The sequence below is a fragment of the Sminthopsis crassicaudata genome, chromosome 5 (assembly GCF_048593235.1).
Source record: "Sminthopsis crassicaudata isolate SCR6 chromosome 5, ASM4859323v1, whole genome shotgun sequence".
Taxonomy (NCBI): Eukaryota; Metazoa; Chordata; class Mammalia; order Dasyuromorphia; family Dasyuridae; genus Sminthopsis; species Sminthopsis crassicaudata.
The window spans coordinates 204119895-204147667 of NC_133621.1; the positions used below are offsets into that span (position 1 = coordinate 204119895).

Consider the following 27773-nt stretch of genomic DNA (forward strand, 5'->3'; position numbering starts at 1 on the left):
AAGCAACAGTCACCAAAACCATTTGGTATTGGCTAAGAAATAGACTAGTTGATCAGTGGCATAGGTTAGGTTCACAGGGCAAGACAGTGAATAAAAATAGCAATCTAGTGTTTGACAAACCCAAAGATCCCAAATTTTGGGATAAGAATTCATTATTTGACAAAAACTGCTGGGAAAACTGGAAATTAGTATGGCAGAAACTAGGCATGAACCCACATTTAACACCACATACTAAGATAAGATCAAAATGGGTCCAAGATTTAGGCAAAAAGAACGAAATCATAAATAAATTGGGGACTCTTTTCAAGATCTCTAGAAATGTCCCTCCTATAGCTTTTACCTGGCTTTAAAGGCTTCCAGCCCTCTCAGAGAACTAGCTTGTCCCATACATTTTAAAATGGGACTCGGTTTCCTGAATTAGTCATCCTGCATTAGAACATGCTCTCTAGACTGGATATAGGATTTTCTAAGCCTCAGGGCATACTTACCTGCTCTCTAAAGCCTAGACAGAGAATTTAAACTGCTCAAGCTTTTCTCTGTCTCAGGAGCTCCTAGTGCACTCTTCTATTCCTCTGGATTGGCATCCTATGCCCCATATGCCAATAATTAAAAGCTTCTTTTCTGAAGTGCAGCTTTGGCCACGCTGTCATTTCAGAAAGGAGATCTTTGTAATTTTGGCTTGGGAACTAAATTCCAAATCCAGGCAAATTAATTGTTAAGAGAGTGAAAATAATTTCTTTTGATTTCTCTTTTTTTCCCCCATCCTGACTGCAGGCAGGCAGGAGTGAATTAAAAAGAAATTGAAACTATTTAAACACTCCTTAACTACTTTTAATTTGGCGCCTTGCTAGAATCTTTCTCTGTTCTGGTGTGTGACAGTTCTTTTTTTTACTGCCTCAGTTTCCTTAAACTGTCTCTCTCATGCCTCAATTTCTCTGGCTTCAGTCCAGGAAGTCCAGGGATATAGAATAGGAATAGACTCTCCCTCAAGCTGCCTTTTAGAGAATGACTAAATTAAACCTGAATTCTATGTATCGTTTCAATCTCTCTCTACTCACCCAACCCCCAACTCTCTTTTCAGGAGTCCAGTATCTCCAATTAGAGTCTGACTGCCCCAAACGCCCCACACCCTAATCACTAGAAGATGGGTGGGGGTAGAGTCTTTTGTCTTTGACTCAACCACTATTTTCTGCATTAAGTACCTCGTAGTCTGAGGTAAATGCTAACTGCCTTCTTCTCCCTCTGCCTCTTCTAACAGAGTAGGGAGGGACCACATGGGATTTCTCTTCCACAGAGAAGGTTTTGAGATGGGCTCGCTTGTTAAAACTGGGGGACTTGCTAAACTGTTTGACTATTGTTCTGTATGAGAAAAAAAGTTTCTGAAGTCTACAGGAAGAAAGTGTTGGTTTAACACAAGGTTATTTTAAGATTATTTTAAGGTTATTTATTTAAGATTGTGAAATTGACAAAATGTATGCAATTTCCCTATGTCCCTTTACAGGAACAATGCAAATGCCATACCTACACTATGGTACTAGGTAGGTACACAGACACTTGTTGAGATTTTGGAATTGTAGAAGCATTGATTAAATTACATTGCCTTTGCATGTAACCTTTAATGTCAAGTCTCCCATTAGGGTAATTGTGAGATCTAGCAGTGGTCAGATTTCAAGTAAACACCTTTCAAAGTTCTAAAAGTGCACCAGAAGGGATAATGAAAAAATACCAAAAAGAATAATAATGAGCTCCTCCATTCAGTCCAGAAATCCTGGTAAAGAATGCCAAAATCCTACAGAAGCTCTAATCAGACAAATCAGAGCAGGTGGAAGGCAAAAGAGCTAACGAGCTTAGTCTCACAGCAACTGATGGGAGCTGGACCATATCATTACCTAATCAGCCCCTACCAAGACAAGGGACAGGGCCAGAGTAGTGTCCAGTGTTGGGCCCAGGCAAGCTGGGTGTGAGCAACTATAGGAGACAGGGCCTAGGTGGTCCATGCTTGAGCCATAGCTAGAGAAAGGGCCAAAGCAGCACCAGAGAAACAAAGGAGGTTCTTCTGAGAGTTCTGCTCTTAACACAATCAGCCTCTGTTTAGGGCCTACCAAGGTCCCAATAATGGATATTGGCAATTCCAAGTATGAGATCCCACAGAAAGGAAAACAAAATAGCCAAAGCCAAAAATCCAATTCAAGTCCCCACTTGACCGAGTCAAAATTCAGAATTTTTTTTTTTTTTGGGGGGGAAGTATGAAGCAATTGGGTTTAAGTGATTTGCCCAGGATCACACAGCTAGTTGGGGCACATTTGAATTCAGGTTCAAATAGGGAGTTATTATCCAGGGGGCAAGAAAGACTCCAGAGTTGGCCAAACACTGCCCATTGGTCAGATATCACCACCACAATTTCCAGCCTTTCAGTAGTGAATGAATCTTCACTGCAACAAGAAAGCAGACTTCAGGGCTGGTGCTCTGTCCACTTTGCCATCCAGCTATTCCTAAAACTCAGAATTCCCAAAAAAGGAAGGTCCTAGTCTTGTCCATGGCAAAAAGGACCAAGGAGGGCCTTCCTATAACATCCAAGAATATTGGTGCTAAGATCTAGCCCAAAGCAGAACACTAGAATCCAGAAACTAACACTGGAGTTAAGAGTAAACCTAAGAAAATACTGAACACAATGAAGAACTATGTGGACTAGAGGTCCAAGAAATAAACCCGAATGAAAAAAAAACCTATGACAAATAGAACATGAAAGAACAAATTCCTGGCCACAAGAACTAGAGTATCTGTAATAAGTTAAATAAAAGATACAGAATATTATAGGAAATTTTGGGTGAGAAAAAGAATGGCAGGAATAGAATCGAACTCTCTGAAATTAAGTTTGGAATAATAAAAAACAATGACTGAGAAAAAAGATGTTAAAGGCAAAAGAAAATATAAGATATAGGGGCAGCTAGGATGGCATAATGGATAAGACTACTAGCCCTGGAATCCTCAGACATACTAGCTATGTGACTTTTTGTTTCCAAAAGAGAGAGGGCAGAGTAGAGTGAATGAGAAAATATAAGATAAATTATATTAACAAAATAAGTCAAGAAGAGATAACCTAAGAATCAGACTACCTGAACATCACAGGCCTCCAAAGGTTCAGATATCATATTTCAAAATCTATCTCAGAAGTTTCTTCAAACCTGTTATGTGCCATTCTCCAATGAGAAGGAATTTACAAAATCCACAAAAGATCCATTTTCTTCTCTCCCCTTTCAAAAAATATCAAAGTGAAAAGTAAAGGCAGGATGCTTAAGGAAGGCCTCAGTTCAAATACCCTTCTGACTCTCATAAACTGTAATCCTAAATCACTATTTCCTTCAGGAAATTTCCCAGGATTTTTTTTTTTTTTTTTGTTGTTGTTGTTGAAGTGAAGATCATTCACCACTGAAAGGCTGGGAAGTGTGATGGTGAAATTTGACCAATGGTCAGTTTGGCCAACTCTCTGGAATCTTTTTTGCCCCTCTCACCCCCTAGATAAATATATATTCCTGGAGGATAGTGCTATCACTGTGTTTTAAACATTAATTTCAAAACTGTCCTGATTCCTTTATTTTCTTCTGATCTCTTTTGCATTTTAATATAAATTATACTTTTGCTTTTTCTTATCCCTTCTTTATTGTGAGGGCAAGAAAAGGAAGGAAAAGAAAAAGCAGAACTCTTGTAGTGTATGCATAGTCAAGGAAAAACATTACTGCATTAACCATATCAAAAAAAATCTGGCTCACTCCACATCTTGAATGCCTTATTATCTCCATCAGGAGGTAGGGAGCATGTTTCAACATCAGTATTCTATATAAAAAACAAAAAATATCTTACCAGGAACTCCATGGATGTTGATGAATGCAGCAAAGATTTATTTTACCTTCTTGCAAGAATGAGTCCAGGGCTTATTTCAAGTCAAGCTAAATCAGATTCTTTTAAATCGAGGCATCTTGTTCTCTCAAAAGGTAACTTTTTACTATCATGATAGTCATTACAGCTGGCTAACTCAAAAAGGAATTTCAATTGTAAAGGTTTTATATCAAAAAGTTGGAGGGCTTGAATAAGCCTGGTGGAACACCACTTATCACTAAATTTTCCAGGCTTCTTGTACTAGTGAAACTTAAAAGCATCTTAACTAGTTAAATTTCTCAACAAAGTTATTAGTAAGGGTAGCTAGGTGGTACAGTGGCTAGAGCACTAGATCTGAAGTCAGGAGGACCAGAGTTCGAATTTAGCCTCAGACACTTAACACTTCCTAGTGTGTGACCCTGGGGCAAGTCACTTAATGCTCATTACTCCTCAGGAAAAAAAATAAAATTAACAGTAACCAATGCCTATATTGTATTCGAAAGAGCACAGATCTGAGAATCAAGATAACTTGAACTCAAATCTTCTTCAGGTGCTCACTGGTTGTGACTGGGAAAGTTTCCCTCAGTTTCCTCAAGTGTAAAACAGCAATAACAGCACCTACCTCTCCAAGGATTGTGAGGATTAGATGAGTGATATTTATAAAATGTGTTTAACACAATGTCTAGCACATTAGGCACTATATAAATAAATCTTCCCCTCCCCATTTCAGTTTAGAAACTAAATAATAATAAAGCATAACATAAATTATGTGGAATGATTTGCCAGAACACTGAAGCAATAATTGGATCTTGATTTATTGAATATTTCGATTTTAGTTGATAACAAAGTAATGAACCAAATAACTAACTCACACGTGGCTGGTGGTAAGACTATCATTAATCTATCTAAACTTTAAACTACAGAAGCTTTTCTGCAATTATTTTTTACATTAGGGAGTTAACACAGAACTTATGATAACACAAGACAAAAGCAAGGTAAACAATTGGAAATTTTATTTCAGTGCACAGTAGGAGGAAATGAACTTTTAAAAAATCAACTCTATATTTTGTCTGAAAATGAAACAGCAAATAAATTAGACCCATGTTGAAATAGAAGAGTCAGTTTAAATGTCAAATTCATAGATATGCTTTATCTCAGATAAGCTTCTGTTCCTTGTTGTCCTTAGAAGGTGCATTTCTCTCCAACAACTTTGTTACTGAAATGGTTGGCCCCAGAGTCCTCTGGGATTTGGGAATGTCTAACATGGATGGTGATCTGGTACACGTTTTCTGTTAAAAAAAAAAAAAAAAAAGAAAAAAAGAAACATATTAAGAAAAAGTCTTGTATTAGTTTTTCTCGATAAATCCTAAGAATTCTTTCCCTTCTCCACTCTGCCTTTAAAAAAACAACAAAAAAACCTGAATCAACTATGAGGCAATTCATGTATTCATGTAAAGTTATAGGAAATGTAAAAAAAAAAAAAAGGACATGGTTTTAATCAGGCTTTCCTCACAAAACTTGGCCTTTAAAAAAACTTTTTTCATACCCATAACACTATTCCTGCTGTGGGTATCAAAAAATCTCAATATAGACATCTGATGTTCAAGATTTTCTAAGTTCTTGTTCAAATAGTAGACTATATTTAATAAAGACCGACAAGATATAACATGGAAAAACAGCCATAGTGGGCAGGGCCAGGATTGCAATTTTCACTCTTTTTAGTACCTTTTATATCACATAGTTCACAGACCCATTGCTCTACTGGTTTTCTTTTGAAGAGGTAGCCTTGCTTAAATATATAAGCAATGCTAAAATAGGCAAAAGAAAATTAGCCTTACTTTATACAAGTTGGATATAACTTTACTTGGAGTAAAGGAATAGCAGTTAGTAGCAGATAATACCAGAAGTAAGAGAAATCAAAGGAGAAAATAATGAAAACCAGATATATAAACCTAAAAATGGAGGAAATTAGATCAGTGCCATTTAGTAGGACAGGAATCTTCAAGCAGCCTACAACTGAAGGGCCATCAGTGCACTATAAATTGTAGTTTATATAATTAACAACCATAACATTTTCATTATTTACAAAATCCTTTTCTTCACAACAAACCTGTGACAGAGAGAAAGGATTAAGTAATTCTTTAAATATGTGCTCATTGCTTAATGTATGCCAGACTCTGCTAAGTTGAGAGGAAGAATATTTTGGGGTGAGAAGAAAAAATGTCCCTGTTCTTAATGAAATTTCATTCTAAAAGGAAAATAAGGACAATACTAGCAAAATATATACAGCTAGGTAGGAGACAATCACTTAAGGACTTCTACCTCCATCCTAACAATAGATCCTAACCACATACTATGTGAGCTTAAAAAAGGATTAGCTCTCCTGCAGCATAGGCAGCTGAGCTGCTTGAATAAAGGAAGGGCTAGCAGCCAGAAGGCAATGCTGAAGCAGAGAGATATCACTGAGACAGGACACAAAGCATGATGAAGTCTGATGAAGTGAGAGAGTGGAGGATGGAAACAAGTCAATGCCAGAATAAGGAGTCTGGGCTTGATTCTTCATACTAAGTGCCGAGGAACCACAGATAATCAGCACTAATTATCAAAGCTATATCATTGTTATAGATAGATTCATCTAGAATGAATTAGAATATGGAAATGGTTTGGAAATGTTATCTGTGAAATTCATTTAAGTGAAACTAGAGACCTACACAATATAAATGAGGTACATACACTATTTGTATATGGTACTTCAAGGGGTGTTTAGGTTCATTTGTTTACATTGGAAACTATGAACCAGCAGTTAGACATTGGGCAGTCTTCATCATTTCTAAAACAAGAGAGTTGTCAGTCCCCCAAATCCTGCAATCCTATGCTGCCATGTCATTTTACCCTCCTTCACCCCAAAATTTCAAAATCTATTAAAATTTCTACAAAATCATTAATGTAAAACAATAAAACTTTTAAAAGATTTAGTTTTTAAACTGTTTTTAGTTAACTGCACTGAAACTAGTCCTTTGTACTATATGCTCCCAACTCATTTATTCCTAAATCTAACATATTCCATATAAATTTTGCCTACATAAACAAAAACAACAGCAATAATGATTCCATAGCAATAACTTAAAAAAAAAATTAATTGCAACACAGCAATGCTTGTTTTTCCCATTAGACTAAATTGCTATACAAAACCAATCTAAAAATGTAGTTTTTATTAGTCACCAGCATATAGTACAATGAAAGTTCTGTAACTGTTCACTGAACACACATTAAATTCAGTGAGCACTGAAGGCTCATTTAATTACTTATTGAACTTCTCACTCCTCACCAAAATACAGATTTATATAGGAAACTAAATATGCTTCTTTGGTTGAAATCTGTTTGGTTGACTTAACTACAACTTTGTGACATATGAATCCCAAATTATTTAGCAGAATCAATGTTATTTTTCCCTCAGCAAGATACCCACCTTTCTTACAAGATGAACCATGTGAAATATTTTAATTAGCCTTAAAATTACTTCTATAATCTGAAGTACATGAAGGTTTTGTTCTCTGTTTGTGAGCAAATCTTACCAGTTATCTGAGGCTACATGATTATATCAGAAAACTAATTTCCAGCAGACCAGAAGCCACTTTGGATGTCCAGACAAAGGAATGAGGATTTGTACAGCCACAAAGCTATGATGTACCTGATGGCCCTCAAATTCCAAATCCAATGTTCCTTCTATTTAAACCATGCTGAGAATATTTTAATCATGTAACAATTTCATTTGTTTTGATGCCCCCTTTCAAGTTAAAGGACAAAAGTGAAATATGAAAAGGTCTTAAAGAATGATAAATGGACTCAACTGTCACCTGCCAGTCATGACTTGCCTCCTGGACATCTCAAGAATAATCCCCAGAGGAACTACTGGTGGCACATTTCTCTGGGTTTTCTCAGTTGCCTCCTCCATTTCAACCCCCTAAATCAAAGGTCACAGAGCCATTTTGTCCAGCGTCTATTCTGCACATGAGCAAACACCAGAAGCCAGGATCCCTTCTGAGAGCCTCACACTCCACTTGGGAGCAGAGTTCAGCCTGGTGTTCAAGTTCTTTAGTGCTGCTGCTATGAAACTTCACTATAGTATGGTAATTATGGAATATAGTATAATAAACATTTCCATTTATACCCCTTTCTTTCTTCATTAATCCCTGAATATTGGGTTTTGTCTCCTTTCAAAGCCCAAGTCATTTAAAGAGAAAACTCTTTAAAGACAATGTAAGAAAACTAGCCTACTTAAGTATTTCCTTAAATAAAATTCTAAATAACCCATGAGATAAGAGTATTACTTTTAAAGTAAGGAAGTAATAACAAACAGGTTTTTTTCAGATTTACTAATGGATTCAAGGAACTCATTTCTCTAAGTGGGCAAGGAGTTCTCCTAGTCAAACCAATTAGGTTTGCTGAAATTAGATCTTGGGCAGAAAAGCAGGGAGTATTTAAAGTTTTAGATTCTAAACAAAGAAAATCTTGGCATGATCCAATCTGTTTTTCTCTTATTCACAAATTTTAAAACTTGTTTTGTGGCTATCACCTTACAGTGATTATAAATGTTCTCTCTAGGCAACATCATCTTTATTTTTTTTTTTGGGGGGGGGAATACCAATTTTGTCTAATGAAGTTATTTTTTTCAGAATTTGACACGCATCTAAGAAAAACCACTTAAAAGGAAAAGCAGCATGTTAAAGAATATTTAACATGCTTAAGAATTCTGTAGATCTATCTTTTATCTATGTAATTTTTGGGAGTCTAGAAGTTAACATGCTCTCTCTGGGCAGGGTCTATGTCTTATTTGTCTTTCCCAGTACCTAGCACGGTGTAAGATTCTTAATACATTTAGAGTGAATGAATAATGGCATATTTCTAAATACTGTGCCAATAATTCACAAATGTGTGATACCTTGGTGCTGCCTTAATAATGTTATCTACACGAAGAATTACTTCTGCTGCTTCAGCCGCACTCAGCAAAACTTGTCTCTTCACTTGGAAACTTTCTGTTATACCAAGCACAGCCATATCTCCAATGGTACCTTGCTTCATGTCTTAAAGAGAATAAAAATATTAGATTACAATCTTAGTTAAAAAGTTTGAAAACCTTCACTTTTTACCACACAAAGTGATATTTAAAAGTTCTCAGATTTCTTTTTAAATAATTTTAAGACTAAACTCCCTCCACCCCCATATTATACTTAAGAGGCTATGATCATTACTAATTCTAAGGTCACCTAGGGAAATTGACTTTCGAATAGTCATACATACTAAATGCCAAGTAATGTCTTAAGTACTAGAGATACAAAGGGAAGAGAGAGAAAGCTCCTATCCACAGAAAATTCACACTCAAACTGGGGAAGACAATGTAACTCCAGGGCAGAACAAAGGCAAAGCCCAACTGGGCATAAAATGAGACGGTAAGGTAGATGGAAGCATACCTTCTATAGTAGCCCAACAGTTTCTTACTCCCAATCATCAGAAGGTGACAAAGGACTTTGGCAGCAAGAGTTACAGGAAATGAAACCAGACTGCTTGATTTAAGTAAATTCAGTATCTACCCCAAATTATAAATTTTACAGACACTATATTGCTAATATTGTTACAAAGCTAATATTCCTAGAGGAATCTTAATGATCTGAAAACAATTCCATAAGACTGGCTTTGAGATTACACTAGCTCCTAGTTTATAAACTTTAATTAGAGTCAAGTCTATGGATTCTGCACACATAGCTTCTGAGTCTATGGAGTTTTCTAGGACAGCTGCTCATGGCAAGAGCACCATCAGCAAAGTCCCATTGTTGCAGGAGTCACTTGTCAACTATACAATCCAAAATGAGTTAAATTCAGATTTATTTTCTAAATCATTCAAGGATATTTGGGTATGCTTTTCCTCTCAAGAAGTTATATTTTCTGATCAACAGGATGAATACAGAGAGGCTTGGAGAGACTTACATCAACTGATGCTGAGTGAAATGAGCAGAACTAGGAGATCATTATACACTTCAACAATGCTATCATATGAGGATATATTCTGATGGAAGTGGATATCTTCAACACAAAGAGGAGCTAACCCAATTCCAATTGATCAATGATGGACAGAATCAGCTACACCCAGAAAAGGAACACTGGGAAATGAGTGTAAACTGTTAGCATCTTTTTGTTTTTCTCCCCAGGCTATTTTTACCTTCTGAATCCAATTCTTCCTTTGCAACAACAACAACAACAACAACAACAACAACAACAACAACAACAACAACAACAACAACAACAACAACAAAATTCGGTTCTGCACATATATATTGTACCTAGAATATACTTTAACATATTTAATATGTATGGGAATGCCTGCCATCTAAGGGAGGGGGTGGAGGGAAGGAGGGGAAAAATTCAGAACAGAAGGGAGTACAAGGGATAATGTTGTAAAAAATTATCTATGCATATGTACTGTCAAAAAATGTTTTAATTATAAAATTAATAATAAAAAAGTTATATTTTTAAATTATCTAAGATTTATACAACCACGAAACTAACAGCAACTTTGAGGTTCAATCTCCCTAATGCAGAAATTCTGATTATTCTTCACAAGCTGTCATCTAGTTTCTGTTCCAACATTCCCATTAGTGGGATTATAATGGAACACAGTATCAAAAGATCTAGAATTGGAAGAGACTCTATAGGTCAGCACTTAATTCAACCACTTCCCTGGCGAGGAAACTGACAAATGCCCACACAGACAAACATGGCAGAAAAAATATGAATTCAGACCAGATCACTCCTTAGTTCAGTCAACTTTTTACTCTCCCAGGCAGTCTTCCTATGCCAGTACTGACCAGTTCTGGACAAAGTCCTCCATAATGAACTTTCCAAAGACTTTCACCCAATGTCCAAGATCTGCTCCCTCATACAGTTTTTCTCTCTTTCACATGATAGCCTTTCAATTATCTAAAACGAGACATAATTCTCCTCTAAACCTTCAAGTCAAGCATACTCAATTATCTAAATTGGTTTCCATATGGCATTTTTCAAATGTTTAGCCATGTCCATGTTAATGGACTCAACATTGATGCCGATTTCTAAGTGACAAAAGTCAGTGTCATGCTTTGATCACTTGATGTGTTTAAAACTGATCATTTGCAATCTGGAAAAGTGACTTCTAAGAAATGACAAAAACTCTCTAAAATAAAATAAATATAAAATTCTGCAAAAGTAGTGCTGACCTATGCAAACAATACTCTGTGCCAGACAAACATATACAAATTGTTTCAGTTATTTTATTCTCTGCATTTTTTAAGGGCTTTTAAAAATATGTAGGAATTCAGAGTGCTTTTTAATAAAAATGATATAAAAAGTACAAATGCCTTGTTTCTTGTTTAAACTGAATGCTATTTCTCTGTTCTTCAATCTTGACAAAAGATAAATCAAATAGGCTTAAAGCATTAATTAAACTGTTGCAAGATAAGTGACAGGGCTGAATAAATAAATGAGACACTTGAAGTTTGAGATCAGTACTAGATCATTAGATAATTGTTTGGACTTCAATACCTTTAATTATGAACATGAAGACAATTTGCTACCTAAGATTTATGATTTACTTTGAATTTCAAAATGCAAAGAACAAAAAAAGACTATATGAAATTCATTTCCCCTACCATTACTAACACCCAGCATTTGTCCCTGAAACTGATCTCCTCTTATTCTCTTCAGCCCAAAAGCAATGATAGTGTCAAGCAAATAAATTCATACAGTAATTATATTTGAAAATGAAAATAACTTTTTTTTTTTTTTTAACCCCTAGTCCACCACATCTCTTATCAAGAGACATAAAGCAAGCTTCATCATTAGTCTGCTGAAGACAAGACTGGTCAATATTGACCAGAATTAAGTCTTCCCAAAATGTTTCCCTTTACACTACTCCAATTGTTTTATAAGTTTGGTTTTTTTTGGGGGGGAAGAGGAGGGAGGAGCGTCTGCTCACTTCATTCAAGCCTCTCTGATGTCTGACATGTTCCACTGTTATAGATAGGACAGGTCTATTTCATTATATTTACAGATTAAATTTTGTCCAGCCATTCCCTGAGTGATAGATAGTCTGTACTGTGTCCAGCTGCACCAAATGTACCAGTGTATTTATATCCCATAATACTGAATTGACAAATGTAGGGTAGAACCTCAGAAGTTAGCTTAATTAGCAAAATTAACTATTGATTGTGATCATTTTTCATTTGGTTGACAACTTTCACCTCCCCTCTCCCAAACAGCCTGGATCCTCAACCTCAGGCCCTTAGCCTTAACAACTGCTTCTTTCTGTCGAAAGAACTAGAGGGCTGGAAAAGGTAAGGAGGATTCTGGGGTCTCAACTCTCAGTATAGGGTTGCAACTGATGAGCCTTTGTTGAGCTGAACAGGAGCTCCAAAACTTATTTCAAGATGGTATCATCCTTAGGCATGAAATACTGAATATATTGGGGAAGTGTCAGATGAGATTAGTGCAGTTCTAGTAGTAGCAGATATGTGCTTTTGGTACATAATTATGGAAAGGAAGAAGCAGTAAAAAAAAGTCTATTGTTCTGATGTTAAGTTAGGAAACATTCATTTAAAGAATTCTTTCCTACAAGGCTTATCTTAAGCTGAATGGAAGAATCTACAACTCAGAGAGAGACCAACCTCGCCCCAGGTTTCAATACAGGTGCACTCCCAAAAACTTTATCTTTGCAAATAATCATCAATGAGGATGCCTTGGATGCAAACTCTTTACTAGAAGGGATAAGGATATACAGATGTCAGATTTCTTATTTCCAAGAAAAGAACACTCAAATTATTCCATGTCATTCTCTAATCATTAGAAGATGACACTATTGAACTTGAAGCAAGTTAGAATTGACCCTCCAACAATTAGGTTACAGGACACAAGGTAATCATCTTTCATTGATATGTCACATGAGATGTCTACTTTCTGTGTTAATAAGATCACTGCTTAGTTCTTCCTATAGTATGAAATAAAACTGGGCTCTCCCCACAAAAAATACCCTTTTTTTGTTGTCTATCAGAGAGATTATTTTTAAAGTTTTATCCTTTGTTTTGAATTTGAATACCAAAAAAGAATTTTCACATACATATAGTAGAGCACCAGGGAAGGATTACACACAAAATCATATTTTCCCCTTTAATAGTCAAGATTACAATTTTTGTGCTAAAAAAGTTTATTGCTTTTCTACTTAATTTAACAGCACCATCAATTAATTGCTTTGTTCTTTCTCAATGTGTTGATATAAGAGTTCCAAGTGACGCTTTGGCTGTATTCCAAAACATTTAACCCAGCCCAGGAAAGCAGAAAGGAGAACCAATGTTTTATTTTCTTTCCAAATCAGACCTGCAAATACTGCCCTTTATTTTGAACCAGCTTGGAGGAATTGGCAGAGCTGAAAGTCCTTCTGCTTTCCAACAATTAATCTATCATCCATGCCTACCACTAGGCTTGTAAATTCCTGTCACTTTCACTCTATCTCTATATTACACCAACTACATAGGAATGAATCATGCCCCAATTCCCCAACTTTGTTTTCCCATCCCCATCCTTTTTCAACCTAATCCACTTAGCCTTCACTTAAAAGTATTAAGTCTTTCTCCAAATGACTTTTATTACTTCATTCTACTTATAAAGGATGTGTTTACTATTTGTTTCTCTGCATATACTTTGAGGGTTTTTGGTGAAGAAGCCTACAGATAAAGCACTTTTCTTCCAATTGCCATTTAGTGATCACCAATGGCTCATCATTATTTCTTTTTTTGGCAAGGCAATCAGGGATAAGTGTCTTCCCCAGGGTCACACAAATGATGTTGTGTTTCAGCCTGGATAAGAATAAAGGTTCCCCTGTCTCCAGGACCACTGTTCTATCCATTGCATCACCTAGCTGTTCCCATTATTAACTTCTGAAAAACTATCTTCAGGTCTTTAAATTTTTTCTTATTTAATAATAGCTTGTTAGATTTGTCTAGTTCTGTGATGAGTACACTAAAATGTCTATTAGTTTTGTTGTCCATTTGCATTGATTCGTTTATTTGTCATACTTAGATGCTATGACATTTTCTAATTTCACTTTTTTCCTGCCTTAATTTCCCCTAAGATTTAGAAATTGTTATAACTAACCTATTGAAGTGATGTATGGGGTGGCTTGGAGACCCTAATATCTATATATCTCGATTCTGCCTTTGTCTCCTAGTGGCCCAATGCAGATTAGCTGGTACGAGGACCATCTCTTTGCCCAGGCATCAACTAACAGTTCCATTCCCTGCTACATCCCAGATATACTGAGTGGATTGCAAGTATTTTTGTTGTCTGTCTGGTGCAGGACATCCAGGAACTACATAATTTCTTTCCAAAAACAGGTCATCTGGGACAGACACATCATGGGCTTGGACTTGTGGTGGTAGGTTTTTTTTTTTTTTTTTTTTTTTTTTTTTTTGTGGCTCCCAAGGGAGTGCTGATTTCAGGACTTTTGGAGGCTCTGAGGAGTATGCATACCACCTATTCTGGAGTTCTCATTCTTTTTTTTTTTTTGGCTGAGGCAATTGGTACTAAGTGACTTGCCCAGGGTCACACAGCTAGAAAGTGTTAAGTGTCTGAGATCAAATTTGAACTCAGGTCCTCCTGATTTCAGGGCTGGTGCTCTATCTACTGTGCCACCTAGCTGCCCCACATTCTTTTTTTCTGAAGCTATACTTGTACTATATTCTCCATCTGAGCATATCTTTTGGGGTTCTCTTAACCCATGGTAATTAGACTCTGTGTTCACCCCCAAGTCTCTTCTTCTTCTCTAGGCCCAATTCTTAGAAAAAGTCATTTGTACTCACTGCATCCACACCCCCTCTTTTTACTACACAATCATTTTCTAAGTTGTTTGTTACAGGAGCTGGGCCCCCATCTCTCCTAATATTTTGCTTAATTTTCCTCTCAACCAATAACTCTAAATTAATAATAATAGTTTGTTTAAATACAAGTAAATTATGCAAGGATGATTTCTGAGAAAATGTATAAGTTTTTCATAGAATTTGAAGTACAACACCTAACTCCACAAGTAAAATGAATGACCGCACCAAAGGTCATATTAAGTGGGGATAATGATAACAATTCTCCTTAACATTGTTTCTGGGTTATAAGACAACAGCAGAATAGGTATTTGTAAAGTATTCTTGGCATTTAAATGACAGATTTCATTTAGTCATCCCAGTATAAAGCTTCAAAAGTTCATTCAACCAAATAAATATTGTTTTCTTACCAAGTCCGTATGTTTTTTGGCCTTCACTGTGGGCAGCACGGAGTTGAGCCACCAAATCTGCACTGTCATATCCAGCATTGTCAGCTATAATGGTTGGCAGCTATACAAAGAAAATGTGCAAACAATGAATGTTTGCTTCACACTAAAAAGTCCATTTGTCTTAATGAATCAACATAGTATTTTATAACCAATAAGTCAAGAGCTTAGATCCCTTCTCTCTAAAGAGGAATAAGACAATCTCCCTTTTTAGTCTTTACTACATGTCTTCTATTATTGATGGATGCACTCTGGCTAAAATTTTAAAACCATGAAAACAATGCTACTTCTGTAACACATGACTTACCATTCTCAAAGCTTTAGCAAAAGACTCCATTGCAACAGCTTCTTTGCCTGGTGTTCTGTTAGCAAGTTCTGTAACAGCATGGGCCATCAGCATCTCAGAACAACCTAAATATCAAGAGAAAAAAATTCCTCCTATTCTTTTCTTTACACATAGGGTCAGTGAGAAATGGAGTTTTCAGATGAATCCTTCCCTTAAAATATTCTGTAAAGCAGTATTAAAAAAACCCAAAGAAATAAAAATTCCTATAAGGAAATAATAAAAGTACATAAGAGTTGTTATAATCCTGAAAAGATAATACAATACTAAGAAACAATATATGATACTCACCACCACCATAAACAGTTCTGGAATCTTTCACGGTCTGAGCAAGAACACAAAGGGCATCATGCAAGGATCTTTCTGCTTCATCCAAAATCTGCTGTGTGGCACCTCGCAGAACAATGGTGCAAGCCTCACCTAAGGAGAAAAAACAAAAGAATCAACAGAACAAGTGCTCTATTAAAAAAAAAATAAAATAAAAATAAAAAAAATAAAAATAAATAAATTTACCTATCCAAAGTTTCTATATAAAAATTATAAAAGAACATCTTTTAACATTCTGAGTTCTAAATTCTATCCCTCTTCTCCCTGAAAGTAAGCAATCTAACAAAGTTATTCAAGAGCAATTATATAAAATGTCTTTTCCATATTAATTATTTTGTGAAAGAAAACTCAAATGAGAAAGAAAAGGACTTTAAAATATAAAGACACTTTCATCATCTCAAATATTACCATTCCTACTTCTTCCTTTATTTCCTTTCACATCTATTTAACTTTATTTAACTTTGGATCAAAAATTCCACCCAAAAGTTAACCTTAACGCTTTAGATTTTAGACTAACCCAGTACCAAAGCATCTATCTGTTCTTCCAGCCAAAATTTTTTTTTTCAATTTATTCCTCTCATAGCTAAATCTGAGGCAAAAATTTCCAAGTATGAGGATTTTAAAAAGGCCTTTGTGTTCCTTCTTCCTAATTTCTATGAGGGAACAAAAACCTATAACCTTAAGAAGGAAATGATTTTCCATTCTATTTTATGAAAGGAAATGTACTCATCTATCCCCTCTTATATAAAACTTTTGACTCAAAATTTGAAGTCACCCTACCTCTTTTAATACTACAGAAAATGTAATTAGTTGTATAGGAAACACAACAAAAGGACTTGAAGCCCAAGGACAGCATTAATTTTGAATTTAAAACTGAATATTCAGAATTCAAATCCTACCTAACTTACTGGTTATGTGACACTAGGTAAGCTTCAGTTTCCTCCTCTGTAAAAGAGGAATAATTACTTTTCTTGTCACAGGATTTCTGTGAAAATCAAATCTGTAAAATATGTAAAACTCTTTGCATACTTTAAAACCTATATGAATATTAGCTTTTATTTAAAATAGTATCAATAATTTATCCAGTTTGCAGAAAAAATGAAGCATATGCCTTATTAATGTCATAGTTAAATGACAATTTCTGATAAGCTGATCATCTTTGCATTATCAGGCAAATTAGTCACTCTCAAAATTAAATACTTGGTAAAATGGAACATTCCTATAATAGTTCTTCTGAAGGACAAGCAAATAACTAAAACAGATTAAGTTTTATCAATGGAAATGAAATATTAACGCCTACCTTACTACTGTACTCTAAAGAAGTTAAAAACAAAACAAAACAAAACAAAAACCCCCAACAACTACCTTCTATTTGGCCCAACAGCTGAAATCTCCTATCTCTGACTTAAATTGTATAGAGGACAGGAATTATCTCTGCTTTTCTATTTGTATTCCCAGTACTTAGCATAATGCTTTATACAAGAACTATTTACTATTTTTTAATCATTCTTCTTTAATACCTGCTTAGTGATGTCTAAAAAGTTAGCAAATATCCAAAAAAATCAAGAAAATAAATGTAGATTTCTTAAAATATGAAGATGGGCAATCGCAAAAACAAAGACATGATACAATGAAAAACCTTCCCTCTGAAAATATTCAAGGTAAGAAATACAGTTACTTAGACTCTCTATATGTCAATATCCTTTCCTATTATCTATCTTTAAGATGAAAGGAATCTAAATTTCTTTAAAGTCTCTTAGCCATAACTTTCTTTCAATCTGTGATAAACTATACATAATTACATGTTGAGGAGATGGGGAAAATAAGGAGGAAAAGAGGATTATTTTTGCTAGAGAGAAACAATGGCAAATTAAGCTATCCTATACTTCAAAAACCCAAGGGCACTTGTAAGGATACTTTCAATGCAATATTTACTTCAAAGTACAAAGACACTTTAAGCACTACAGCTGACCAGAAAATGATGTGGGTTTCAACAATGGAACATGTCTTTGCTTTACTAAATGAGGGGAAAAAAATGAACTAATGACAGAGATATCTTTAAAGGACACCTCTGCTACTAAGTAGCTTCTCTGTCCAGGTATTCTAGGAAGAATCCAATAATAAAAACCATGATCATAGAAAATGGGAGAATGGTATTGAGGTGATCAAGTATGAAACTTACTTTGATAAACAGGACAATCAATTAGTCTTTATTCTAGTTCTAGGCTAGTTTTGTCCCTAATTGTAGAGCAGGGAATAATCTTAATATAGCGAAAATTAAGACTATTTTAAAAAAGCGACAGGAAGATTATGTGAGGTATTGAAAAAAAGTTCAACCTCCCTTCCCCTTTGAAGTACATACCACTTTATGCTACTGGCAAAAAGGTATAATAAAAAGTATACAAATTTTAAATCAAGAGGAGCCAATTAAATTCTTGGCTGTGCTTGCTATATTAGTTTTGCCACTCAATTTCCCTATTTATATAAAAAGAGTAGGGAGAGATTTGGCTACTCATTTTTTCTAGTTTTAAATCTTATACTTTGTCCACATGAACAATACACCTCTATTCTTACAGGTATATTATTACATACAATACTCAAGGATCTATGACTCCATCAGTGAAGATGCATTCCCCACTGAAGCAGAATGCAGCCCTTCACCTTCGTTTTTTTTTTAGTTGCTCTGACTGAAAGAATTCATCATCTGGTGACCAACCCGAAGACATTAAGACTCCAGAAAACCTGAATTCAAGTAACTGTTATTATAGACAAGCCTCTACTGGTTTTCGTTTCTGTAAAAGGATTACTGTGACAGTTCTTGTTTTACATAAATGTTCATTATGCAAGTGTGATGCTGAAGATACTGAAGCAAAGATACTGAAGATACTGAAGTGGTAGAAGATAGGGTAATGTGGTGCTCCTAGAAGGATGGGGGAGAAGTTTCAGAAAAGTTCTGTATTATGGAAAGATTTACTAATACTTAGTGAGAACTGGTTGTGTCTATCTAAGAGAGCTTTGGTGAGGGCTCAAATGTAAAGTGCTTTATAAATTTTAAAGCACACACAAATTTCACTTATTTAACAATTAACAATCCTCATAATATTGTTCCTAAATGATCAAGAAAATATTTCCCCTTATATTCTATGAATAGGAAACTGATTTTATGTTTTTTAACAGAGATTCTTAACCTGATGTCTATGAACTTGTTTCTATGTTTTGATAGCTATAGGCCAACATAATTAAATTTCCTTTGTAAGCTCACAAATTTTATGTATTTAAAAACTCGATTCTGAGGAGTCCATAGATTTCACCACACTGCCAAAGGGGTCCAGGGCACAAAAAAAACTTGGTTATGAAAGAAAATTTTAAAAAGTTATCAAATCAATTTGCATGCTTCAACAGTTAATTTCAGTTGTGTAGAAAACTCAATTCCAACCGATTTTGTACAACCAGAAAGCTTTAAAACTGCCTTATAGTAGCAAAATTTTTGTGACACTATAATTACATTCTTAAAATATATATTTACCCAGTGCTACTCCAGAAAAATGGATGAGTTTGTCTTCTCCAATCATAACTTCTTCAATAAGTTTGCAACTTCCTAGCTTTACCAGTTCTGGATGATCAAAAGTTGAGGCGATTTCACCACCTATAAATAAAAATTTGCGCTGATTATTAAATGCATGGCATTTATTTTAAAATTCTTCTTTAGTAATGGATGCCCAAATATGGATGAACACTTCTAAGTATGACTGGTTATGATATGTATCACATTAATTATCTGATGATTAACGTAAGAAATTATCATTAAGTACTAACAGTTAATGATCCCCCCCCCCCATCCAGTTAATGATCTCTTAAATATCAAATCCATCAGTTTTTCCTCTGTCCTCATTCTTGACTTTTGGGAAGCTTATACACATTATTCATTATACTCTTTCTGGATACCCTCTCTTGTCCAGGTTTTCCTGACACTACTTTCTCTCTTGGTGGTTCTTTCTGTCTTTTCTCTTTTGTCAGATCATCGTTCATATCTCCATCTTAAAAGGCAGCACATTTCCCTTTCCATTTTGTGCCCCTCCTCAAAAGTCTGTCCTCTAGCTTTTATCTCTCTATGCTCTCATCATCTCCCTTGGAACCATGTGTCATCTGAATGCAGGATTTTCAGTTCAAGAATATAATCAGTATATCTAGCCCCAGGCACTCCCAGGAGCTGTATTTCCATACCACCATCCAATCCCAGAGGCATCTCAAACATACAGCATGTCCAAAACAGAACTATCTTTTCAACCAAACCTACTCATCTTCTTAATATCCCAATTTCTTTTAGAAACACTTGTCACTCAAATTTGTTAACCTCACTAGCATCCTCACTTTCCCTTTAGCTCCCAAAGCTTATCAGTTGCCAAATCTTGTCAATTCCACCTCCACATTCTTTTCAAACCGTCCTTGTTTAACAACCTTGGTCAGGTCTTTATCATCTCTCACCAGGACTACTGTTAATAATTTCCTAACTGATCTTCCTAATTGGAGACAGAGGGTGGCAAAGTGGCTAAAAGTATTGCAGTTGGAGTCAGAAGAGTTGAGTTCAAATCCAATCTGAGACACTTATTAGTTGGATGACCCTGGGCAAGTCAATCTGTCTGAATCAGTTTCCTCACCTGTAAAATGAGGATAATAGCAACAACCTCACAACACTGTAATGAGGATCAAATAAAATATTTGTAAAAAGCTCAACACAGTTATATTTCACACAACAAACAGGCCCAATATAAATGTTCCCCTGATATCCAGCTAGTTTTTCCCCTTTCCAATATATCCTTCCTATACATTTTAAGTCAAAATGTAGTCCAGAGATCCTTGGCTGTTCTCAAGACTTTTTCAGGAGGTCCAAGAAGTCAAAACTATTTTCACAAAATATTAAGAAGCCTCAATAAATAGCAATAGATATAATCCACTCTGGTGATCCTCAATAATTTAAGAGTGTGAAAGGGTTCTACAATCAAAAAATTTTGAGAATCATTGATGTGACATTTCTAAAGGTACAGCTCTAATTAGGCATGTCACTCTGACTTAAAAGCTTCCAGTAGATTAATAGAGGGCTTAGCTAAGATTTTTATCCTAGATCAAAGCTTCTTACACTGTTCGTCATGAAATCATGATTTCTTATAAGTAAATATTTGATTTGTATAACCATTTTATAAATTTATATGCCTGTAGTTGAATAAAAACTTTTCTGACAAAAAGGGGTTGTGAGTAGAAAATTTTGTCAATCTGTTACAAGACATTGACAACCCTTCACAATGTTCACCAGCCTATTCTTTGATGGTTTTTACATATTAATATCCCCTTCACATACTCCACAGTGCAAACTGACTACTTGCTATTCCCTCATACCCAACTTTTCACCTTTTCCTCTACTCCTTAATTTAGGCTGGCTGATCCTTGGGCTTAGAAGAAACCTCCCCCCCTTCTAAACATCTTCCTTAGAATTCTTTGCCTCTTTCAAAATTGAGCTTAAGGGAACCTCTCAAATCAAGCCTTTGCTAACCCTAACTACACAGTAAGCTCAAAAACAAAACTATTCAATTTTAAAATGTTTTATGCTTATTCACAATGCAGATGTTATCTTCTCTTGACACATATAAGCTCTTTAAGGCAGATGACAATTTTATTTTTGTAGTTTGTAAACCCAACATATAGCACACTGTCTCTCACATGGTTTTTGTATAATGGTTAACAAATGCTTATTGATTAATCAGTTATTTTCCCTGAATCCAACATTAATAATAGATTTTTTACAAGTAAATTTAATGTATTTAAAATTTAATATATAATCATTTAACTATACATTTTTCATAAAACTACTTTCTTCTTTTAAATTAAACAAACATGAAATGCCTTTTTTTGCTTTCCTCCCCCCCTCCCATTTTGAGAGAAAATTGGGGTGCAATGACTTGCCCACGATCACACAGCTAGGAAGTATTAAATGTCTGAGACCACATTTGAACTCAGTCTTCCTGACTTCAAGACCAGTGCTCTATTCACTATGCAATCCAGCTGCTTTTTGAAACGTCTATTGTGAGGAAGGCCTGCCTGAGCCAATTACTGAACATTAAAGTGGTCAAAAATAAACACTCCCTATTTCAAGGACCTCAAAGGTCTTTAGTTTTCTACACTGTTATCTATGCAGATAATTTCAGAAGTGACATGTAACCGTTAAGCTACCTCTATTTTTAGCAGTTTTCAACAAGTATTCAGAAATAAATACTCTACTGATTAAAACAAAAGATGAATAAAGTTCAATGTCTTTTCCATACCTGTAACAAGGGCCAGACGTTCCACACCTGCAAAGTCTGCATGTTCAATTGCCATGACACCAGCAGCACCAAATAACTGTTCAGGATAATTATAAATCAGCTGCCTGCAAATAAAATTATGATATTAAAACCTCCTAGGTATGTACAAGTATTGAATTAAGAGTGGCATAAAACATTCATACCAGAACCAAAAGAACAAATATCAAATATGTACTTTTCACAAGTCATCAAATGTTTTGACCTACAATTAAATGTGACGTTCTCAAAGACACTGATTATTACTACTTTACTTTGCTCTTAAGGTATAGTGCTTAAGATATAAATTACAAAATCTTCCAATATTAATTTTTCCTTGGAAGACTTTCACTTTTATATTCTTACTCTTTGCCTTCCCATTTTCCTAAATAATTTCAAATATTATTTAGAGCTGTAATCACACTAATTCAATTGTCATTTTTTAAGCCTTCCTCCCAAGCCTTCAATTTTCAGAAATTACCTTTCAGTGCATGAAATCATATACTAACGACATGAGGGCTAACTGTAATTTCCTAATTGCCTGACTTAACATATGATATAAAGTTATTCTTTCCACATCTTGACCTTTCCCATCAAGGTAGCACTCTACAATGGCACCTGAAGGGAAGCAGAAGACAGTTCAGAAACTCAGAAATGCATAAAATGTATGTAAGATAGTATTGTATAATTTCAATGTATTTTATCTTTTAATACTATAAATATACCTAAATTTTACAATAAGGTACTATTCAGTAACCCATTAAGAAAAAAAAAAAAAAAGAAAGAAAATCTTATGTGGATTTCCAAATCATGGAAGGCATTGTATTCTTAACTCCTGTGATAGGAAATAGGTAACCACAGAGTTTATGAAGTTGGTGAAATAATTACTGGTCCCTTCAACCAAACATACCTGTTGATAAAGCAATTTATTCCATGCTTCAAGATGCGGTCAACTTTCTCCTTCATTTTTTCTTTTTCAGCCTGTTCTATTTCTGCAACCTTTGCTGTAGAGTCAACTCTTACTCGGGAACCAAATATCTAAGTAAAAAGGAAGTATAAAATTACTTGGATTATAAATTTTAAAGAGTTATAATTGAAACATTAAGAAATGTAAATCACATACTTTTATTTTGTCTGTGTCCATCCCAGTATTTGCAATAAGAATTTTTGCATTTTCAATTCGCTTTGGTTGATTTACTCCAATTTTCTTATCCAGCAAAAAACCTAAATTGAAAAAACAAAAGCTAGTTGTTTTGACTTCATGATGACTTTTGGATTTCATAGCCGAAAACTATTCTTCACAGTGTATCTTAATTCCACAGTTTGAGACTATTTGAGAATATATGCATTCTTCTTAGGGTATAAACAGGGTAATACTGGAAGCGCTAAGGCTGAACAAGGTATACATGACTTTGTTTAGGGTTTCATCATCTGTCTAATGTCACTTTAAATGGGATTCTGAATCTAACTTTAAGGTACTAATTAAATGGGTACCATAGGTATTACAGAGAAATATGTCTCAACTTAGAAAAATAAGCTGTTGCTAAGAAAATCACAATTTTTTGGAATAGACTTTTTTCCTTAAAGATATACAAAACTGTATAAAGAGAATAACCACCAATATAAACAGAAACTGTTAACATTAAATAATTAGCATCTAATGAAAAGACTTTATAATATAATATTGCAAACACAGCACACCTTCATCTAAATAGGAATCTGCCAAACTTCCTCCCAGTTTCTTGATGATGTGTATAGCTTCAAGATTGCCAGAGCCTTTCAGTCTAAGAACAGCTTCTACAGCTAACTTAGTGAAGTGGTCTTTATGATGAGTTAGGAGTTTTGAGGACAATGTAGTTCCAGCAATGTTTATTAAATCTTCACGGAATGCTGCTTCATCGTAACTAAATGGGAGGGAGGAAGAAAGCAGAAATAAAAACCATCCTAAGGAATACACTTAAAAAAATTCATTCTACTTTCAATATGTATTAAGGATTATTTGATGTTGATTTAAAAAAATCATTTTAAGGTACGAACCCATGATCAACTGTGGATAACAACAAAGCCTCTCTTGCTGCTTTTGTAGCTTCTCTCCAACCAGCAATAATAGTTTGAGGATGAATTTTTTTTGCAACCAAAGACTCTGCTTCCTTAGTAAATTAAAAACAAAAAAACAAAAACCCAGCTAAGTAATAACATCAATTAAAGTGGAAGTTTTGTGGTTTTTTTCCCCCCCTTTAGGGGAAGGAGCATCCAATTCTGGTTAATTTTTTGTGTTAAAATAAAATGTTAACAGCAGTCACAATATAAAATGTAAAACTATCATTTCTATTTTCTTCTTGGAGCTGTGATTTAACTGGTCTAGTTTTTAACCTAGTTTTCAGTTTGTCATTACCTGTGGTTGCCTAAGCAAATAATTTCACAGGTCTCCAAGCCAGATGACCATCCCTGGTCTAGGAGAACCCCAAAGAGTACATTCTTTTGTAAAAGGAGATTCTACAACTTATTTAGGTCAGGTTAAATGATTTTTTCCCCCACAGGGCCACTGTGTCATTCTTGATGGACATCATATTAAGCTGCATTGCATATATCTTATATATAACAGAAATAATTAAAAATGGACTTTCTCACCCTTAACAACTCAGCTGCTAACACAGTTACAGAAGTAGTACCATCACCAACTTCATCATCTTGAACTCTTGACATATCTTAAAAACAAAACAAAAAAAACACACCTTATTTACACAATTTAATTTATATAATCTTGTAAAAATGTTTTATACATACCTCCTAAATCTGACTCAGGATCACACCTTACAATTGACCCTTCCTCATATCATAATACATTAAGCAATTTTTATCATGAAGAACTATAAATTATCAGTAAGATGTAGAGAACTGGGCACAAAATCCACTCTTGAGAAGCCTAAATTCTAGAATTTGTCTTACCACTCTAAATTAAACTTAACAAATATTTATTAAATCACTATGTGTAAACAGAGAATTAGCTAACACCCCAGAAAAACAGAACTTCTCTAATACTCTTCACACGTATGCCCTTTTTTACTACCTACTAACTGGAATATTCTTCCTCTGCTTTGCCCCTTTGAAATTCAGTTCAAATGATACTTCTACCATGAAATTTGTCCTATGCCTCCCAATGTTGTCTTTTCCCTCATAGTGATAATAACTCTAGTTCATATTTGAAATGTGGGAAAATGGGAATGCAATTGAATAAGAATATAAAAAATGAAGTTTTTCAATCTGACCAGAATGTAAACTACATAAAGAGTAACATGAAAAAATACAGAGGTTCGTATGAATCAGATTTTCAATGCAGGTTTTTTTTTTTTTTTTTTGGGGGGGGGGTGATAGTGAAGCAATTGGGGCTAAGTGACTTGCCCAGGGTCACACAGCTAGGAAGTGTTAAGTGTCAGAGGCCAGATTTGAACTCATCCTCCTGACTTCAGGGCTAGTGCTCTATCCACTGTGCCATTTAACTGCACCTAGAACATAAGTAAGTTACTTGAGAAGAGATCATTTCATTCTTTTGTTTATAACCCTAGCACTGCATATGATACATGTTAAAAAATTTTAAATTAATGATTAAAAGAAAAAAGACATTTCATAGGAACCATAGTCAAAGTACAAACAAAATGTCAAAAGTTGTCTCTAGACTCACCAACTAAAACTTTGGCTGCTGGATTGTCAACACCAATAGATTTTAAAATGGTTGCACCATCATTGGTTACCATGAGAGAAGCATCTCTTCCACTGCTTAGAAGAATCTTGTCCTGAAAAGAACAAATTAGTTCATAGTTTGCTCAACCCCTTCCCTTCTCCCCCAATATCTATACCCTTTACTTTCAAACAGTAATATTATGGCAAAAATAATTTTTAGAAGATCTATTTTTAGTAGTATTTTAAATAGCATATATAGCTATTTTTTAATAAGCAAAACCTTGCAAAAAAAATAAACAAAACCTTGCACCATAAAATCCTAATGGATATTAAACTATTGTATATCATCCCCCCCCCCAAAAAAAATCTTTGAAAAATGTTGACATAAAATTGTTTTATTTTTCTTACCATGCCCTTGGGTCCTAAAGTGCTCTTTACTAAGTCTCCAATGGCAATGGCACCAATGAAAGAAGACTAGGGTTTTAAAAAAGAGAAACCAGAAATTACTACAAATAATCAAAGTGATAATTCAGAAAAGAAAATAATAGCAGCAGAAAAGCAGACTTACCAAACGGGCTGTTTCAGCCCTTTCTTCATCAGCACCAGCTTTGAAGATATTAACAGGTGCAAGTGAAAGGGATGCCTAAAAAACAAACAAACAAAAAAACCCCCAATGAAACGTAAAATACATAATGTATCCCATAAAGGATATAGAAACGGAAGACCTTATCTAGCATACATACATTTAAATGTTGTACATATATCATGTGGATTGAAAGAATAAAATCTGAACTCTTTTCCTATTCCTGTATCATGAAAATAAAATTGCAGCATCCTACAACCTTAATCAAGTCCAACCAGATCCCCGTTCATAAAATGAAAAAAAATTTAAACTATGAAGCTTTAAAATGTTCCCAAGAAAGCAAGCCTGTAATTAGAAAGAAAGGCTACTAAGTATATTTTTTCTGGTGGGGCGCGCTGCTCGAGGCAAGGGGGTACCTAAATTTAAGGTCAGTTTTTACATCACGGTTCATCAGATTTTCCAGAGAGGAAAAAAGTGCCAAACACAATGCTTAGAACCTAACACATTTTAGCGCATTTTATTAAATTTGTGCGACGGGCGTTAGAGCTCGTTTTTCCGGAGTGGGACGTGTCTGGAGCTCAGCCGGGAGGGTGCCAGCGCCCACGAAGCCCAGGGCAGGAGCCACAGTAGCGGGAAAGAAGGCTCCCTCTAGCCCCAGCCCCGGGCTGCAGGCCCCGCCTCCTGCACGCACACACTAGAAGTTTCTTTCCTCTAGGCCTGGCCCAGCCCAGCCCAGCCTCGGAGCCCGGGGAGTGGGGGAGGGGACGCCGGCCTCCCCCTCCCGCAGAGATGCCGCTACCGCCGCCCCGCGCCGCGCCGCCCCGCACTCCCCAGACCCGTTCGACGATAAAGGCCCGAGCCCGCAGGGCCGCGCCTGAAGCGGGCCCCGGGATAGGCCACACCGCCCGCCCCGCCCCAGCGGCCATGTGCGGGAAGACTCCGGGCCCGCGTGAGTCTCAGAGAAAAAGGAAGACGATGGGAATGGGGGGGCAGCGCGGGAGTCCAGGCCTCTCCCGTGACGGGGCAACGGAGCCAAATCGGGGCCTTACCATGATTCCTAAGTCGCCGGCGACACTTCACAAGCTCGCTTAGAGGCCGTCCGAGTCAGGTCTTTGGGACGGGAGGACGAGACGGAAGTGACGTACCGGAAGCTGCCGGAAAAGGAACGGCAGCTTGCGCGTGCTCTACGCCGGCTCTGTGCCGGCTGCAGCCATTAATGCTTTGCCTCTCTACCAACCCATGGAGAGATAAGAGGGGAAGGGTGGGGCTATGACGAAATTTTTGAGT

General features: G+C 35.7%; 1 protein-coding gene across 2 annotated transcripts; it reads right to left on the minus strand.

Annotated features, from left to right (window-relative positions):
* Nucleotides 1-4867: 4867 nt before the first annotated feature.
* Nucleotides 4868-27773, minus strand: CCT2 (chaperonin containing TCP1 subunit 2). Of its 2 annotated transcripts, none has more exons than XR_012482522.1 (16): nucleotides 27536-27773; nucleotides 26472-26546; nucleotides 26312-26377; nucleotides 25905-26016; nucleotides 24854-24930; nucleotides 24260-24372; nucleotides 23924-24126; nucleotides 23346-23446; nucleotides 23133-23260; nucleotides 22208-22311; nucleotides 19417-19536; nucleotides 15855-15983; nucleotides 15528-15631; nucleotides 15163-15284; nucleotides 8819-8991; nucleotides 4868-5165 (listed from the first exon to the last, which is right to left on the minus strand). XR_012482522.1 is itself a non-coding variant. In XM_074269630.1 (16 exons), the coding sequence occupies exons 1-16, from the start codon at nucleotides 27536-27538 to the stop codon at nucleotides 5135-5137; spliced, it is 1608 nt and encodes a 535-aa protein (XP_074125731.1). In that variant the 5' UTR covers nucleotides 27539-27773; the 3' UTR covers nucleotides 4868-5134. The 2 variants fall into 2 exon arrangements, 1 of the variants encoding a protein (XP_074125731.1); XM_074269630.1 differs by having other exon boundaries at nucleotides 8819-8960; nucleotides 15185-15284.

Coding starts and splice junctions, on each gene's coding strand:
- CCT2 (XM_074269630.1), bottom strand. Junction 24,931..25,904: donor AGCAGCCAAAGTTTTAGTTG/GTGAGTCTAGAG, acceptor TTTGTTTTTAAG/ATATGTCAAGAGTTCAAGAT. Junction 23,447..23,923: donor AGATTCCTATTTAGATGAAG/GTGTGCTGTGTT, acceptor TTTTCAATTTAG/GTTTTTTGCTGGATAAGAAA.